Raw genomic sequence first — 18647 nt, forward strand, 5'->3', positions numbered from 1 at the left:
GTCCTTATCATCAAAGAAAACATTAAGTGTTATATTGCAGTTTGCAGTGGATTAAACTTTTAGTTAATAAGAATGGCCATTCCAGTTCAGACTAAAGATCCTTCTTGTCTAGTGGCTATCTAGTGGCAAATTCCTAGGAAAAAGTAGAATGGGAAAGGCATCTAGTGATACTCTACCAGACTCTAGCAGTTTGTGGGTCAGGCAATTCTAATAATGTTTTAGGCATTAATATGCTCAGTGTAGATTTATCAATGTAGTTTTTAGCCCCTTTCACTCTTTTTTTGGAAGACAATGAATGATTCTTCCTTATTTCTTCACGTCACATTATTTTATGGACCTCCATTCTGTCCYGCCTCAGTTGCCTTTTTCCAAGATGAAGAACTTTAATATTTTCTAATCATGCATCATACAAAAGCCATTCCAGAAGCACGTTATTCTTGTTGCTCTTCTAGGACCTTTCTAGTTCTCTTGTGTATTTGTCAGTGAATATATCTTCAGTTTTGAATATTTATTGTGCCAGTGATGTCAGCAATGCGCAGGCATTGACCCAAAATATTCTGTGTCCATTTTATTCTTAATCTGTTATTTTATTCTTTTTTATGAAAAATAGTCCAATACTTATTGCTGGAATCCATTTAAAAACAGATTCTTATGTGATCAAGCAATGAAACGTTGACTTGCTGCAAATTACAGTAATTTTACTCTTTTTTCATAATAAAGTGTTTCCCACTTGGTGTGGAAATATGGTTAACATTTTATGAAGCTGCTATAGGAGAGGAATGTGGCAAATCATGTAATACCTACAAATGCAAAACAGCTAAAGCATAAACTGTAAAGAAGTTAAGAATGTACTGTTGGACAAAAGTGCACTGGCAACTCATTCCAGTTTTATCTAGAGGACTGGTTAATTTTTGGTCTGTGCCTTTTTTTCCCCTCCTTTTTTAGGGAAAGTTTGGAAAATTTAAGAGGTATGTGGCCCACAGTACCCATGTAACAAATGTCCGTTGGACCTATGATGACAGTTTGTTGGTCACTGTTGGAGGAGCAGACACCTCTCTAATGCTGTGGACTTATGAGATGGAAGGACATCGGGATAGCAGGCAGTGTGACAGTGAAGAGTCTGATCTAGATTCTGAAGAAGATGGAGGTCAGTAATAATTTATAAGACAGGCTGGGTTATGCTGGCTTCAGAAAACCGGTTTCTTTATTAATGGAAAACTGCTAATTTAGAAATAATCAAGTTTTATATATGATTGCTTTAATTTTAAATACTTGAGATATTTCTAAAACGCTAATTAAACTTGCTGTTTGAGGAGAAGGCTGAAAAACTGTTGCAAAGAAAGTGATAATGAATTACTTGGCTTAATGTTTTGAGTCAGAATATATAAAAAGAATTTTGACATCTTTAAGATGAAAAAGCTTGCATGCCAATTATATGTAACTTCCAGAAATCTATAGAAAAGTAAATTCATGACAGTTTAGATTTTGGCACTATTGATATGAAATCATGTTGAAATCTATGCCGTGTGAGAACATAGTTATCTTGTGTTATATCATCCAAGCCCACACCATAAAAGCATAGTAGACTGAAGTAGACTGATGTTCATATTATACAACAAGCTATTGCAATATTATAAAATCAGTAGTTATGCCTGTGACCTATTAGCACGTCTTTGCCCCGCACTGATCCCGAGGCTCTGGTGCTTTACACAGAATCCTCTTAGGGTATGTGTGCAGACATGTTCTAAAACAAAGAAAAGGTCTGCTAGGCTTTACTAGAAAAGACACTGGCATCTTTTTCCACAAAGCTTTCTCTGCATCAGGTCCAACTAATTTCAGTTGGGGTAGAGAACTACTTAGAAAGTTGGTATTAGCAGTCTCAGGCTTTGAAAGAATTGGAGGGTAAGTAACAACCATGTCACTATTTTACCCTTTTCGCCATGTTTACTACAGTAAATATCATCCTGATGTGCCTGACCCACTCTAAGCATTATATAGGCACTTGATATAAAGCTATAGATACCATCCGAGGGTTGGCATTTGATAAGTAGATCCTGAAATTGAGAGCAACCTGGCAATAAATATTCCAGAACTTAACAGCAGGTGTCATGTAGTGAGGTGCTCTGTAACGACCCTGAGTTAAAGCCAGCCAAGCAGAATGGGCTAGATTTGAATGTCCCTTCAATCAGCTGTAATAGTCATTTTCCAATTTTAAAGCGTAATGTAGAGGACCTTTTCTTAGAATGTTTTATGGACAATGTTGATGATTCCCATCTACTTCCTTTCGATTGTGTTTTTGTGTTATTAATGATACATGTTATAGTTGTTCTTGTAGTCCAGTACTTTGAGAGCTGCAGAAATAAAATTACGATTCTTAATTTTTGTCTCTTGTTTTGTTTTAATACTGTTCATTCTGTGATTTTTTTATTAGGCTATGACAGTGATGTGACAAGGGAAAATGAAATTAATTACACCATCAAAGCCTTATCAACAAACATTAGACCAATGTTTGGAATTAAGCCTCATCTGCAACAAAAGGAGCCAACATTAGATGAAAGGTAATTGCTAAATTACAATTGTAGCAAGAAAACGAAATCTCAAAAGGTGATTAATAATAAAATAAAATTATCTTAGAATGTATATACAACTAAAAAAGATGTGTATAAAAAGAGTGGAAATACTTTAAAAAAAAAAAAAAAGGAAAAAAAATTTCCTACCAAATGTCATGCTTTGGGGCTAGGCTACATCTTTCCTTCAGAGAGAACAAAAGACTACAATTGATGTAGGTATATTTATTATGTTTGTAGAGTTTCTTAAGATAATTGAGTTATTTGCTATTGTTTGAAAGTATCATGTTCTTTTTGAAACTTTTAAATACCTAGTGGTAGCCAGTGATGGCACCATAGTCGTGGGCACCTACAATTATTTTATTGTAAGGCAGCTTTCAGTTGTTTCTGGTTCTGCCCAAATGTGACTAGTCAGTCTGAAATTGCTTCATGCGTGGTTTCTCTCTCCAGGTAACTTCCTCCTCTGAAAATTTCTGTCCACAGTGCTTCTCCAATTTCTGTGCATGAGCCTTGCAAAATGAAGCTGTTTGCTTTGCATTATCAGTATTAACAGTAGTATTAAAGAGTAGGAAGTGAGGAAAACACGCACTACTTAGGAGGAAGGATATAGAGAAATAGCAGATAGATGACTTGCTGCAGGAATGCAAGGGGTTCTGTTATGATGATGCCTCTTTCTTCAGCGAAGCCGACTATCTGTGATGCCTTCATTGAAAAACGCAACCTGAAATCTGTTCTTGTTGCTGAAATCTGTTGTTGTTGCTGAAATAAGGAAAGGATAGCTTTTTTGTTTTGTTTTGTTTTTATGTTGCTGAAATAAGGAAAGGATAGCTGCATATAAAGCTGTGGTTGCCAGTCTTGCATTTAAAATTAAAAATCATCTTTCTGTATATTAATTGGACACATTTGATGTGTAAATCCAAAGGAAATAATATTCGTGGAATCAACATTTCATGTTTTATATTTACTCTTGTAAATCAAAGCTGTGATTAAAGAGGCATTTTTTTTTAATGAAACTGTAAACCTCTTGTATTTCTTTCAATAACTGTTTTCTGATGCCGGTTGAGTTATGTTTTTCTGTTCAAATAGAAAATTAAAATAAGTTCTGTAGTAAGGTAACTAAGTTCTGATTCAAAATGCACAAAGTTGATGAAAGGATTCTGTTGCCTTCATTGTTGAAAAGGGGTCTAAAGTTTGGGGCCCTATAATTTCAAATGGAGGGAAAGAGAAGTTTTTGAAGGGTGAAAACAAAATATGTTAACTGTATGCATTTTAACTTCTGGTCTACTGAAGTTAATATTGTGTAAGACTGGTATATGTTTTAGTAGGTCTACTTTTATAGACACTAATTTTTTTATTTTATTTCTCTTCCCCTTTGCTTCCTATGAAGGCAGGGGGTAGTGAGGTAAGTTTATTTTCACAAAGTACAGGATCAACGACATTTTGATAATTAAACTGCTTGGAAAAGTAGAATTATATTTTGAAATAGATGTGAATGCTTTAACAGTTTACTATTAAATAGTAGCTTGTTGTATAGTAGCTTGATAATATATATTGGAGGAGGTGGTCAAATCTTACCTTGTGTTCCCTGGTACTTTGGAGCAGCTAAGGAACAGCTTGACTTAAGTAGCTATAGTCTGAGAGCTAAACTAGCTTCTTGGAGACATCTATATGACATTGTTTACACGGTTGGTGTAGAGGTCCAAGACAGAATAAAAAGTACGGGGAACATCTCGCAGAGATACCTGAAGTGGCTACACAAGCAGTATCGCCATGTCTGCACAGTTGTGCCGGAGCTAATGAGAGCTCCAGGGGTGAGAGAGGTGTTATTAATTTTGCTGCAGCATTGTGCCAATGCACCTTCATGCTTAAGGATCTGCACTGCTAAGTCCATACAGCATTATTCTGTGACATAAAGATTTACTAGATTAGGGATCTCTCTAAGGTAATGAGTTTTTGAATGTACTCCGTTTAGAATGTATGCGTACTTACAGATATACTCTTAAATTTGTAGGACAACAAATCCACCCTTTCTCAGAGCTGTATATTGAGCTGCTGTGACACTCAGTTCTGCACTGGTTAAGAAAGCAGAATGCCTCTCATATCTACCTGGCTCCTTTTCCGCAATGAAATCATACCCTTGTAGTGACAGATGATAGGGCTGTGCTAATCCCTGGTAGGATCGACACTAGGGATTAGTGCATATCCCTCTGTAGGCAATTTGACACAATCAAGAACACCAGTGTTTCTAGTGAAATTTTAGATCATCCCAGAAAAATAGCAATTTATATCATCTTATTTCTGTGTTTAGGTTTATTAAAAAAAAAAAAAAAAAAAGTGTACCTGGAGAGTCTGTATAGGATAAAATAAGTGTTTTTCTTCTATGTTCATTCATTCACACAATATTTGGATATACTGCTCAGAATGTGGTAGTACATCAGTGACATTCCACATTATGAGTAAGCTTGTTATATTGACTGTGTAACATTAAAAGAGATACATTTCCTATAGTAACACTTTTTCTGAATCCCTGTATTCTCAGGAACACAGGTGCACACCAATGTAGACTATGCTTGTGATGGAATGTGTCTTCCAAATATTTTTAATCTGGTGTATAAAGGATAATTCATTTTCAGAAGGTATCTGAATGTTTTTTGCTAATTAGTGTAGGAAGAGTCTACTTCTGTATGGGAGAAGAGGGAGCTAAATACTACCAGGTAATTGAACTCTAAGTCTATGTAGGCTTTAAAGGCCAGATCAAAAATGTAGTTACTACTTAGCATGATTGCACTTAATTTTGAGATGCCTGACAGCAGAAGTGGACTTGATAAACCCTAGTTAAGTATTGAAGTTCCCAAAGTACAGAAGCAAGAGGAAAAGATGCCTAGGAGTATGATTTTTCATAACCAGAATGCTAAACAAGATAAGTCAAACAACAGGGCAGCGCTAAAGAAAGAAACATACCTGAAATCTCACCCGTCTCCTGCTTCCCTCTAACAAAAGCACATCTGTGAGGCCAGGAGCTGTAGTCCAAGACTGTGGCCTGAATTTAGAGTCAGAAATGATTTTATTGGGTACCAAAAACTGATTCCCTAGAATCATTTTGACTCATTAGGATAAGAAGTTGACCTCACCTTTTATGTAATGGCCAAGTTGTAAGTAGTAGGCTGATGCAGGACATAAGAGTTTTAGGGCCTTTAGTCTGCCAAGAGTTCAAATACACATGCTAGGCCTAATTATCAGGTGTGTCAAAATAGAGTCACTCCTTTCTGTTAAAGCTCTGCAGAAAAGAATAAAAGAATCATACAGTCAGAAAGAGAGAGTAAGCAAAAAGAGACTGCAAAATTCTGCGGTCTGGTGAACGGGGAGCAGCTTCTCTGTGCTAGAACTCAAATTTTCATTCAGATTAATATCAGTTTAAGGACCTCTTGCAGTATTGTTTAAGGTTACCTCTACTAATGATGTATCATTTCCTAGTGAAGTAGGACTGCCATAATATATCATTGGTATTGGAATATTTATTTTAACTTCTGTCAAAAAGACAAAATGGCGTTGGCTGTGAAGTATCACTTATGTCTGTAATTTGAATTATTTGTATTTCTGAATAACATTATAAGATATTTTTATGTGAAGGATGTCTGTTGTGTGTCTAATTTTGTCTTGTAATAGCTTTATGAATGTTTGGGATCACAGAATAAATTGGGACACCATTTATATCCTTTACTAAAGTTTTCTTTCCTAGTATATTTTTATGCTAGGTCAATTGCTCAAAAGAAAAATCCATCCTGGACGGTTAATTATGAAAACGCCTCTTGCTCCTTGGAGTTTGGGAGAGTATTCTGGGGAATATCACTGCATTCTTATTCCGTTGTTATGCTTTCCCAGAGGCGTTCACTATTTGTCACTGTCAGAGGGAGGATAATGTGATTAATGTCCCTTAGATTGGAATGGCTGTACCAAGAGCTATCGAAACTAAAGAATAGGGAATTCTGGTTTAATTCACCACAGATTTAACATAGTAAAGATTTGCAAGCAACCAAAGCCTTTTAAAAAGTTTTAAAAAGTGTCTGATAGTCATCACTGTCCTGTTTTTTTAATAGATATCATTACTCAGTCCATGTGCATGTCCTCTTGCATGGGAAGATTCCCATATAATATATTTCTATTGAAAATCCTTCAGATGTTCTGCATCCACTCCCAGGTGCAGTTCAAAACCAAGCATATCGCAAAATTGCTTCTGAATATTTTTTGTCTCGAAAGGGTTTTTGTATGTGTGAAAGGATGCGTACAAAAAACAATCAATTTTAGATCCTTGCATATTTGTAATGGATAGGGAACTAGCAAACTAGTCCTCTACTGACCCAGAAGTGAAGAATTTTTTTGGACCTGATACAGAAAGTAAATAAACCTAAACTGAGCTCACGGCGGGGAAGAGGAAGCTGTAGAAATAGAGATTCCTTTATCTGAATTTGAATGACCTCACAATTGCCACCTTAAAAATTGGCATTGAAAGAGAAATTAAGAGATTTCGTACAAATATGTTGAATAAGTTTTGGTTGAATAGGTGGAATGCAACCAGACAATTCTGCTAACCAGTCTAGTCACTTCTGATATGAATGTAAATAGCACGAATTCCAGAGTTTTTATAATCTCTTCCGCTAAAATTCTTTCAGGATTCTTTTGTGAAGGTCAGAAGATGTCCTATGACATTCTTCTAATCTGTAATTGCAAAATTATTGTTTTAATTACATAAGTTTCCCTTTATAAAGGGAACTTGAATGTATTTCTACCACTCATTTGTAAATACAGCTTTTTATAAAAAGTCTGTTTTATAATCTCCTTTTCCTCTCTCAACTTGTGTGATTCAGGGGAGGGGAAAAGCCATGTATCAGAATGAAAAATTACACCAATGGACTTAGTTTTAGTAGTGTCTTCCCTCTCTCTATTCACCCTGTTTGTAGAAAAAATGAAATAAATTATAGGATAGTTTAAATGCTAAAGAAGGCTTACACATCTGACTTATTCAAGTTTATCCTCTGTAATTTCAAGTTACTATTCTAATGCTAGGWTTTGGCAGTTGGATTTTTTTACGGTTTTAGAAAAGGAGGAGTTCCTTGGAAAAAACTCTCTGTGAATCAGTTTCTGCACATTGGCATGTACATTAGTACAAGGCATTAACCTTGAGGTTAAAAAGCATGAAATTTCTGGAGATTCATTCTTCACGAGCAAGAATATCATTATTATTAGTTGTATTTCTGTGTATCTGAGCCCTAGGATAGACTAGAACAACGTTATGGAAAGAAATGCTCTCCCTTTTCCACTTAGAGGTAAATTTTTTTCCTCCCAAAGCTGAGCTGGTTAACTCGTCTCTTTTAGGAGATTAAAGAGCCAATTAGCAACATATCAAGGTTTACAAAATCCTGTTTTGATTGCAAATAAAAATAAAACTATTAATTTTGTAACGAAAATAAACAGATTTAACCAAGAAAGAAATGCCTAGAGAAACAATTACATGGCCCAGTGATGAGGGTTAGAGTATTAGTATTTGGGTTAGCAATGATCTGTGTAGATTGGCTTTATCAACAAAACATACATTACATATGCATTTCCCAAGGAGGAGAAAGAAGGGGGTTTAGACACAAACTGAGATGAAAAGGAGGGGCCATGTTGAACAGGACTTTAGAGGACTCGTATAGGATTATTTAATTCTGTTGAATGCAGTAACTATAATGGCTAAAGGTGTGATAAAATGTTACTTTCACAATTTTAAAAAGGTTCAGGCACATTTAGATTATTTGGAAGAACTAATCCAGAGTCTGAGGTACATGGTAAAAAAGCCAGTATCATGCAAGGTGGAAAATTGTTAATCCATACTCCTGAATTTAGAAACTATTCCTTCTAGGTAAAGATAGGAGGTAAAGGCTTATCTTGGGTTCACTATCCTTTGATTTATCCAGTTTATCTGGTTGAAACCTTTGTGGCTTATGATAGGATTTTTTGGATCTCCAGGGAATGTGGCTTTTACCTGGGTTTACTAAAAACTGGAATCCAAGTGAAAATCTAGGAGAAATTTTGAATCTGGGTTGCAAATGTTGTTCCAAACTTAAGTCGTGAGATTGAAAAAGTGGAATYGGAGATTAAAGAACTAGAATGGCCCAAATGCAACCTAAAAATTACCTTCTGACTATTTATATGAACATTCGGTTCAGCAGACTGAGAAAAATTATAAAAGTTTTTCCAAGAATGGAGTACAGTTGTCATTGTCTCTGCATCATGCTTATCCTAAAATGTATCTGAAGATATTTGAACTCTGTAGTCCATGAAGGATCATGAATGTAAAATCTGATCGAGATGGATTTGAATTTTATTGGGATTAACAACCACGATTTAGTGGTTTCCTTTATAAAGAAATAATGCATCAGTTATTCTTAGAGCTTTGCCTCACAGAGTAAAATTGGAACAAATCAGAAGAGATTCAGTGAAACGGATTATTTTCCTTGGGAAAAGAAAAATCTGTTAGTAAGTTGATAACACTATTTTCTTTGTTTTGGGGAATATTTTCCCTTCTAGGCGAAGTAAAAATTAATTTTGCTTGACCTATAAGTGAAAAGATTGATAACTAGTGTCTCTCTTACTGCAGCCACATTGCTTGAAAGTTCTTAAAGGGAAATCAAAACAGAGAATGTGTACCAGCTAATGAGACTAATGAAAGTGCCAATTCATAGTACAAATATTAGGAAATAATCTGTACATACCCATATGTTCTGATGATTAATAATGGCTTTCTGCTAGTCAGAATAAAGGAGCATGCATCATACGTGACTGAGAAAAGCCATCCAACGAATTTGTAGAATGGATGCCCAAGTATTTTCAGTCAACATAAATTGAATTAAATAATCAGGAAAAAAAGAGTAGCTATGTATCAGTAGTGCTCAGTACCCCCTATGTTTTGGCTAGCTGAGGTAACTGAACATATTTTTGTGAGTGAGCTTCTGCATCTGTCTTCAATAGTGAATTGAATCTGTTTTATCTATATCCTCTTTTAGAGAAGTTAGATCTGCTAAACCTTTCTTTGAATAATTCAGGTGTTTTATTTGCCAACTCTTTAAATACTTGATATGCTTCAGAATTTTTTGGGTCTGCTTCTGCTTTCTTTCTCTGTTTTGTGTTAGGAATTAGTCCTAAGAGTTATATTCTCATGCCATCGCATGTGTGTAATCCCCATGTAAATGAGTGGGAGCTCTCTGCATAAATAATGGAGTCACATAGCCTATGGAGTTGTGAATAATCCCCTTATTATAAAATGTATTTGTTTGTAAAAAGAAGTAAACAAACCAGAAATTCTTTCTGAGTAATTCACTGACACATAACTTTCAGCCAAAGTTGTATAAGTAATTCTTTTCTCTTTCTTACCTGCTGCTGAAAAGAGGTTCCAGGTAATGCTTTTTTTTTTTTTTTTGCTAACTAGTCCATGTTTTACTGTCATCTCTCATTACCCTTAAAAAGCCATCTGTCATGTTGGTGTCATTTTGGGTGTTATACAATACACCTATTACTCTTCAGAATATCAGAATATTGCTGTACTACCCAGAATAAATGTAAAAAAAAAAAAAAAAAAAAGTCCTCCTTGCTTTTGTAATTCATTCTCTACTTGGCACCTTTTGGAAAGGGTGGTGAAGTCACTCTGTGCTGAAGGCTAGTGCAAAATCAATTGCCTAAGTCGTATGCGGTTCCCCCAAAGTATAAGGTGTAGCTATGGTGACTCTCACAGGCAAAGAACTTTTTCTTTGGTGCCAACAGCTGTAATTTGCTCTATGAAATCACGCTCAAAATAACTTTTTAATTTTTAAAACAGAAACAAGAGTCTTAATTGGCATTGTCATAAGTTACCATGGAACTCAAAGAATCAATGTCAGTTTATATGAAACCCAAAGCAGAACAATTCAAAAGACCATCCTTTGTTCTGCTAGTAACTTTAGAAACTGCATATCAAAAATAAATAGAGGGAGAAAGATACGATAATATCATACAAGGCAACATTGGTAACAGTRTCAGTAATATTGAAACTATGTCTAAAAGCATAAAGGGAGGGTTTCTTTTTCCAGTAAACTACTTCAAAATGTTTCTATTCCTTTTTTTTTTAAATCTGCTAACAAGGAATATTAAAATACAAATACTAATTCTRTTTGCAAGCTGAAAATAAAGTGCCCATTCTAAGGTACTTGTTTCCCCTGTGACAGATGGCTTGAAATTCCTCCTACATTTTCAGAACAACCCCATCCACATGTCCACTGACCTCAAAATGTTATTCATGCCTCTGCCACCCGTCTTCTGCCCACAGTTTTTGAGAGCGCAGCCAATATGATGCATGCAGATATATGACCATTATGTATTGTATGTGCAATACATCATCTTCCTACACATTAAATTTAAGAAATAGCAAATGAAAAAGATCTTCAGATTTTGTACCTTTAAAGAAGCCCTTGGAAAATGTAGTTTGCTGTCCTTTGATATTCCTGCTTGTTAATGCCCCAGTTGTCACCCTGACAGTTAATTGGGAAAAAATATATAAATTCTTGTAGTTTGCATTCTAATTCCACTGCTCTGAATCAATATAGAGTTAGTCTTTCTTAGATGGGTGTTTGCATAAACTGTTTAGATGACTTGTGAGACATAACTGAGCATAAATTGTCAAGTCAACTTTTCTTGACTCAATGTACATTCAATTTTCCTACAATTTTTTTGGTATGATAATATGCAATACAAATATCCCAACCCAAATGTTTGGCTAAGGATGGATATCTGCCTATATCTACATCTGTCTGTCTGTACAGCCTTTAAATATAGATGATCTTTTCAAGCAGTTGTATAATGTGAGGTTGTTTTACCTCTTCTCCCATCCTGTCACAAGAGATTAGCAGACAGCAAATRTTATAAAAATGCCACATTCTAAATGCAAGCAGCAGAGAATTCTTCCAATCTAGTCTTGATAACATAAACCTCTGCCAGAAGCATGTCCTTTCTGTTTTCATTGCTTTCTTTACTGAGAAAAATGAAACATAAGAAACTTCAGTTATGCTCTCCTGCTCTGTTTAATTTTTCTGCTTTTTTCTCTAACTCACTTTATATTTCAGAGACTTAAATGAAAAAAGGGAGAAAGGAAAGGGGAAAAAAAGGAAGGGGGAAGCACTTGAGTGCTGTGTTAAATRTGATGGTGATGAGTGGAAGAAGGGCTCCTTATGCTGTGGTTTGTCAATTCCTAGAGCAGTAGTTGCCCATCATCAATCAGAAACTCCAAATAGGAAATATTAGGAAGCCTGCTGGACCAAGAGGTGGAAGGGGCACAGTTTTGCTCCTTCTTTGCCTTCCCCCATGTGTGAAACAGGGCTGAGACCAGTCATGCCCACAGCCTTGGCATCCTACCTTCCTGCTCAGCAGCATTTTCACTTGCTTGTACTCCGGAGCTGTTTGGATGATCTGTGGTCATCAAGTTTCCGACTGCTGTCAAGCTTGGTTTTAGCGGGTATTTCTTTTTCAGGGAAAGACCTGTTGAACCCCCTATTCATTTTCTTTTCCTCAAACACGTGTCATTGCAGGGATTTCCTCTGCYGTTCTAGCTGCATCCTTTTCATCTTCTTGAATCTCTCCTGACCCATGTAGTCCTCCCCATCTCTGATTTTGATATCCCTTTGTCTGCAACACCAGTCAAACAGCACTAGTCTCTGACTACTGATAAATGTACACAATTCCTCCTAAAAATAGTATTTCTGGGAATGCCTATTTTCTTAGAAGCTCTAAATCGAGAGAGGCGTAAAAATATTCTTATGGATAGATGAAGTCAGGAACTGTCCTTAGGGAATAGGACCCAATTCCCTAGAGTTTAGACTTCTTGCTTTGGATCAGTTTTTCTTGGTGGTACATGTGGTAGATCCTGTTTTGATCTGAAATCTTCATTTGCTCTTGTGCTACTTTGCATAGGTTTAGAGAAAGGCATTAATTACTGATATGCTTCTTGGTTTGCTCTTCAAAATACCAGAGAAATTTATGCAAGACCTAGAATCTGACATCCTGTTCTATGTGCTAGCTGCAATGTAATCTCAAGGAAGCCACCAAGAAAGAACAATTTATTTGCTGTCTGAAAAGCAGCAGAAATTATGCTTTTCTCTCAGCTAGGAAGGCTTTCTGGAAGTGTAAGAAGAGTGTGACACTTGCTTCTTATTCTACTTTTCTTTCTTCAAGAATGTTTGGGGTTTTGTCAGCTTGTGTTTGCATAGGCTGGTAATCATATTCTCAGTTTCTCAGTTTATGTTTGGCGAGAGAAGCCGTTGTTTTTTGGGTATTGATACTTCTTGGCTGAGTAAGGTGGCATTGCAGTTATCCTTTTAGTCCTTGATATGTCATTGACAGCTGGATTTCTTTCCTCCCGAAGCCTTTCCGATTGCACAGTTCTACTATTAGGGAAAGCATGGCAGTCTCTCATTCCTGGGTTACTCMCTACTATATATTTGTTTTTGTAGCTGCTGAACGGGATGGGAGAAGAGGTAACATGTCAGTGGAAAACTAGTGAACACTGATGCTGTTTATCAAATGTTCCTCATTTTTCTTCCTGTTTCTGGGGGAAACTAATGGTTAGAACCAACAGAATCATTGGTACATGATCTTTCAAAGTTCGCTGCTTTGACATTGTTCCTGTTTACCATTTTAAAAGGAGAAAGGTACATGTTGTCTGGTGATATAGACTGCTGTATTGGTTTGATTTGAAAAAGGATATAAACTCAACATTAGTATAAGTGGTTTTAAGGAACTTTTTGCATATATGAGCTTGCTCCTAGTCAACTAATAAATGAGCAGGAGTTGTAGAGGTATCAAAATACCTCTATATAATAGAGGAAATAAGGAACTTTATTTCAAAATAATAACTTGTAAGTAGGAAAAAAATAGTTAGCAATTCTTAATATCATTAACTCGTTACACAAATAAGATGTTAGATATTTTTTGATGAATACAATTCTTAGCCATAAAATAACGGAATATGTATAATCATGAGTATATATAATTCATTTAACTTTCTAATTCTGTCCGTTCTTCAAAGACTATTAATTACATGTGTATAGAACTGGTTATTATTTATATTTATTTATTTATTATTTATATTTAACTTCAGAAATTGCAAGCACTAGAATCTGTTCAGTATTAACCAGTACTTCTCAGATACACATGTAAGCCCCCTCCCCAAATAAAATGCTACTYGTTAGTTCAAGCAGGTCAGTGCGACCATTTCCAGAAAGATATTGAAAAGAAATGTTGTTCTTTGTAAAAGATGAGGGAATTTTAAAGTAAACTTACATTAAACATTTGCTCAAGCCATCCATTTTTTTCCCCCATCTAATTTTACTTGGACTTGGGCTGTATTAGTATCTCTCCCTCTCCCTCTCCTCCTTTACTTGAATGAATAAGGGCAAATTTTTATTCTTACATCACTTAAGTGCTTTTGAAAAGCCCATTCCCCATAGAGAATCCATGCCTTTGGATTTTTGTTCATGCATTTCAGTGGTTTTATTTGATTGGATTTGATTCGATTAGCACACAGCACTAAGAAGGTTACTATGCCAATAGGAGACACCTATTACCTCTGGAAGATCTTGATCAGTTTTTTTGTAACTGAAATTGCTCATCTACCATAATGCTGTAGAACAAACATGATCAAAGTTTTTTCCTCTGCAAATCTGAAGATGACCCCTCCATATATACCTAATGGGATAAACATATTGTGACCTATTGGGAACGTTTTCAGGAGATAACTTAGAAACTTTCATTTAGAAGTTTACTTTCCCTATTTTTAAAGAAAAGTAGAGAATCTTTATTGTGCTTAGTGATCATATTGTTATAATATAGAACATGTATATGTTAATTTACAAGTACTAGGAAATATTGTTTAACAGAACTTACCAGGTACAAAACAAAAACACTGGGAGGAGGAAAAAAAGGTGATTCAATAATTTACGTGAAAGAACACATATGGTAAAAATTACAGAAAAGCTTCAGGAAAGAAATAGACTTTTAAAAATGGATTGTTAAAAAGGAAAGAGAGGTCTGCTGCAGAGAAAAGATGGAGTGGCTATTAAAGCATGAGGGCTGACATAAAGCTAAGCTAAAAGTCTGACAAGAATGAAAGGCAGAGTAATAGATGTTGGGAATGTATCAGTCAAGAGTTAGAATAGATGAGAGGATGCTAGGAGTCAGTGATGACAGGGCAGGAGAACCTACCTGGAGGGTACCTGGGGAGACTGGGAGTTTCACATCAAATATAACACCTGGAAAGTCATGTTTGAGAGAGAGTTGTCATGAAGTTGGGTGTTGGGATTGCTGACAGAAATCAGATGTATTCCCTGCTTCTTGTATTGGCCTACACTTGTGTAGAAGATGAGGGCAGCCCAGCCCATGCTTGGTTTGCTTTTCTTCCTCTTGTCCCAAAGTTGGGAGCATCCTTTTTCGTGTTCACGAAATAAGGCACAGGATGCTCTGGCTGTGCGCTAGGTCCAGGCTATATCTGAAAGAGAAAATCAGCTGTCTTGCTTCTCAGTCTTGATCTGCCCGTGAATTTCTTCTCACTGGAGACCTCTGGGAGGAAAAAAGATCTGTAACTGAGGATCTTTAAAAATGAAATCTGTCAGTACATTCCCGCCAAACTCCTTTCCAGAAAAACTGAAGGAATGTATTTGAATGCTGTTATCTTTTAAAGTTTGTCTTGGACTAAGACAACCTTTAGTGCAAGTCCACATTGGACTCCTTTTCTTACCTGCTTTGCTCTGGTAGTTGTCCCCAAACTTTGACTTTGCTGCCAGTGTATATTAGAAGTCTGTTCTTCAAGAGTAAGAATTTTGGACTAGCAAGAAACAACTGTTAGACTACAATTCTTTGTGAAATGATGAAAGTCTTACTCTGTATTCCAATTAATGCTCTCTAATTTCTGTTCTTAATAAAATTTGCACTTAATTATGAATGAAGTGTGAAATTCAGTATGAAGTATGAGAGTTACTTTTCTTCCATTCCTTGGGTTTTCAGTCTTTTTAACTTTAAATTATTATTTTTATACATTTTTCTGAGAAGGGTTTGCTTAATCTAGCCCATATTTTATTGTAAAATACTGTGAAAAGACACATTATGTTAACTGTCCAGTGTAAAACAGTTTTATGTTTAGATCTGRATTTGGATTTTCTGTTGTATCTCAAATGTTATAAAATCTAGGCTTATGGTGTTGAGCTAAATATTTCAATATCTTTCCTTTCTTTCAAATATTTACTACTTGCCCTCTCTAACAAAATAGCCATTTTTATTGAACTTGATCATGTTTGGATGTCTGCATCCTGCATCCAACAGACTTTTTTTTAGCCAGACAGGCATTTTTCATCATGTTTTTCTTTTGGAAATTTTTATTTCCTAGGTCTGTATAAACTTTCAGGGATAGAGGAAGTAACCGAAGTATCTCAGAACACAGTTTGTAGTTACACTGAAATTTGCATCATAATATGTACAAATGTTTGAAATTTGTTTGAGATTTATGATATGACTTACATTTGCAAATTGTACTAAAATTGAGCAGGRAAAATGGGAGAATGTAAGAAAGCTCAGAAAATAGGGATATGTAACAAAGCTCAGAAAATTGTATTTTATTTAAGTAACAGAAATAATACAGAAATATATAGTGTATAAGCAAATCAAGTAGTCTGTTGGACATAGAGTGCTTATTCTGCATCAAATCATTACTCAAATGCAGAGATGTAATTAAAGGATAAAGTACTTCTTTTAGAAAGGGAATATGAAAGACAGCTGAACTGCTGCTTTATTTTATATTAGCTTGTCATCCTGCCCACTGGATTAAATCACCTGGATTTCACTGGAGCTTGCTATAGAAATTATTTTTAAATGAATTTTTCCTCTCAAGGGGCAGTTATTTTGTACATGTAGAATTAATAACCATTGCACCTGCAAATTACTAGAAATAATTTCATAGCTTTGATAAATAAATTTTATTTTTGTTTTTACATTTCTTTGTTTTTATACAGTTAAACATTGTCTGAAAGATGTATGCTGTCTATGATATAAAATTGTGTACAGCAAAGATGATGAGGTATTTATCAAGCATATCTATTTGAGATTTCTTAAATCTGGGCTATTCAGAACAGTGGAACATCTTATGCTAACATTCATGCCTTTGCATGGTGATAGTTTACTTACAACTGGGTGTTCTTCGGTAATTTTTTCTGTTGACGTAAGAACTGAGTGGGCAAGGGTATCTGGGGTTCTTTGCACACTATTGCAAGAATAAGAAAAGAAAGGGTCTACTGAAGAAATGTGGGAAGAGGGAAAGATGATCTCAGGTATTTAGATTAATCAGGTAAGCCTTTAAATTTTATCCAACARTAGTTGCTACAGAGAAGGTGGAAGTACCTTAAGAATATGCCATGAAAAAGCTAAGAGTATTASATCAATGGTCATGTTCATTAAAGAACAAGATTCTGCATTAACCTTATGGATTGTTGAAGAACTGTCAGAAAATGTACCACATTTAACATGTACCACATCTGAAATCAAAGTTTTTTTTTCCCTCTGACAGAGGCATCTCTTTTAAAGATAAATGCAAATGCCAGTTAAACAGGACGGTGCTATAAGTTTTTCATTTGCAGTAACAGGTTAGAAAGTACTATGTTAGTATGGAATGGGTGACAGACAGCCTTCTCTTATTCACAGTTCTTTATTTCAGACCACCAGTTAGTAGGGCATTGCCACAGCCTGAGAAACTTCAGACAAATAATGTTGGGAAAAAAAAGAGACCTATAGAGGTAAGAAAAAATACACTGATTTCTCCTCCTCTCTTCCCTCTCTTTTATTTTAAAACTTTGTTCAAAATTCACTCTTGTTAACACTTGTAAAAGAAGAATTTATTCTTGATGACTTCTGGCGCCCGGCATCGTTTTTTTCAGTACATGGCCAATGCCCAATGCAAATAGATAGATATACTCAGTTTTGATTAATCTGAAATGAAAATTTTGTGAAATKAAATTAAAATGAAATGAAATGAACACTTGCAGTTTTTCATAGCAGCTGAAGTATTCTCTGGGACTTGAAACAAAATGTTTGGTGTAGTATAATAAATGGCGTTTTGCCATAAGTGTTCTAGAAGTTTTAGGTGGTAATTCTTTCTTAATTGCCAGCTGATACTAAATTAGTGACCAACATTTATCGTTATTTGTTTCTTAGTATCTTTTGTAGCAAAAGAGCCGTGTTCTCCTTGGCTCATTGTAGTGTGTGTGTGTGTGTGTGTGTGTGTGTGTGTGTGTGCATGCACATATAAATATTCTACAGAATCCACCAAAAAGAGGTGGTAGGATGAAGGGACTGTTTACAGCAAGGATGGGAAACAGTGTAAGCTGACACAACAAGCAGTACCTCAGTTTCCATCAGTTTGAGGCATCGTTAGAGCTCCTCTTCCTGTACTGCATAAGGACAAAATAAAGTCCTGGAAAAGAATATGAAGTTCATAATTTCTTTAAGTTTTTGAGTATCTAATAGATTTAAATATCTTTTTTTAGGACCTAATTTTGGAGCTGGTATTTGGGTACCGAGGCAAGGACTGCAGGAACAACGTGCACTATTTGAATGATGGTGCTGATGTAATTTATCATACTGCATCTATTGGGATCTTGTATAATGTGGCAACAGGTAGGGGAAAAGCTACTTGAGACAAATGTTTCTTCTCACACATTGAAATATGGTTCTTATAATAACTGTTATGTTTTAAATCTTACAAAATTATGTGAAAAAAAAATATTTGTTTCCTGTTAAAATTCAGGCTGTAGAGATGACTTATAATATCTGCATAGGCCAAACTAGATATATTTAAATCTCTGACTGAATTTTGAAGGCAGTAAGGATTTAATTAATTTGCTATTAGCTTTCTGAAACTCAAAGCTTGTTGAAAACGATCACAGAAATTAAAACAGCTGAACAAGGTGGCCGTTGTACTTAATTTAGAGAATTAGAACAAAAGAGTTAAATAATTATTTTTCACTTTATTTGTTT

At 35.3% G+C, this 18647-nt stretch overlaps 1 protein-coding gene across 1 annotated transcript in view; it reads left to right on the forward strand.

Annotated features, from left to right (window-relative positions):
* Positions 1-18647, forward strand: part of EML5 (echinoderm microtubule associated protein like 5) — a 96278-nt gene that overhangs the window by 56918 nt on the left and 20713 nt on the right. The window contains exons 26-31 of the mRNA XM_026079458.1: positions 946-1147; positions 2432-2558; positions 3955-3969; positions 9992-10000; positions 17329-17407; positions 18158-18287. Coding sequence (XP_025935243.1) covers positions 946-1147; positions 2432-2558; positions 3955-3969; positions 9992-10000; positions 17329-17407; positions 18158-18287 — 562 coding nt within the window. The remainder of the gene's footprint in view (positions 1-945; positions 1148-2431; positions 2559-3954; positions 3970-9991; positions 10001-17328; positions 17408-18157; positions 18288-18647) is intronic.

Source organism: Apteryx rowi, unplaced genomic scaffold (assembly GCF_003343035.1).
Source record: "Apteryx rowi isolate R43461 unplaced genomic scaffold, aptRow1 scaffold_5, whole genome shotgun sequence".
NCBI classification, from domain to species: domain Eukaryota; kingdom Metazoa; phylum Chordata; class Aves; order Apterygiformes; family Apterygidae; genus Apteryx; species Apteryx rowi.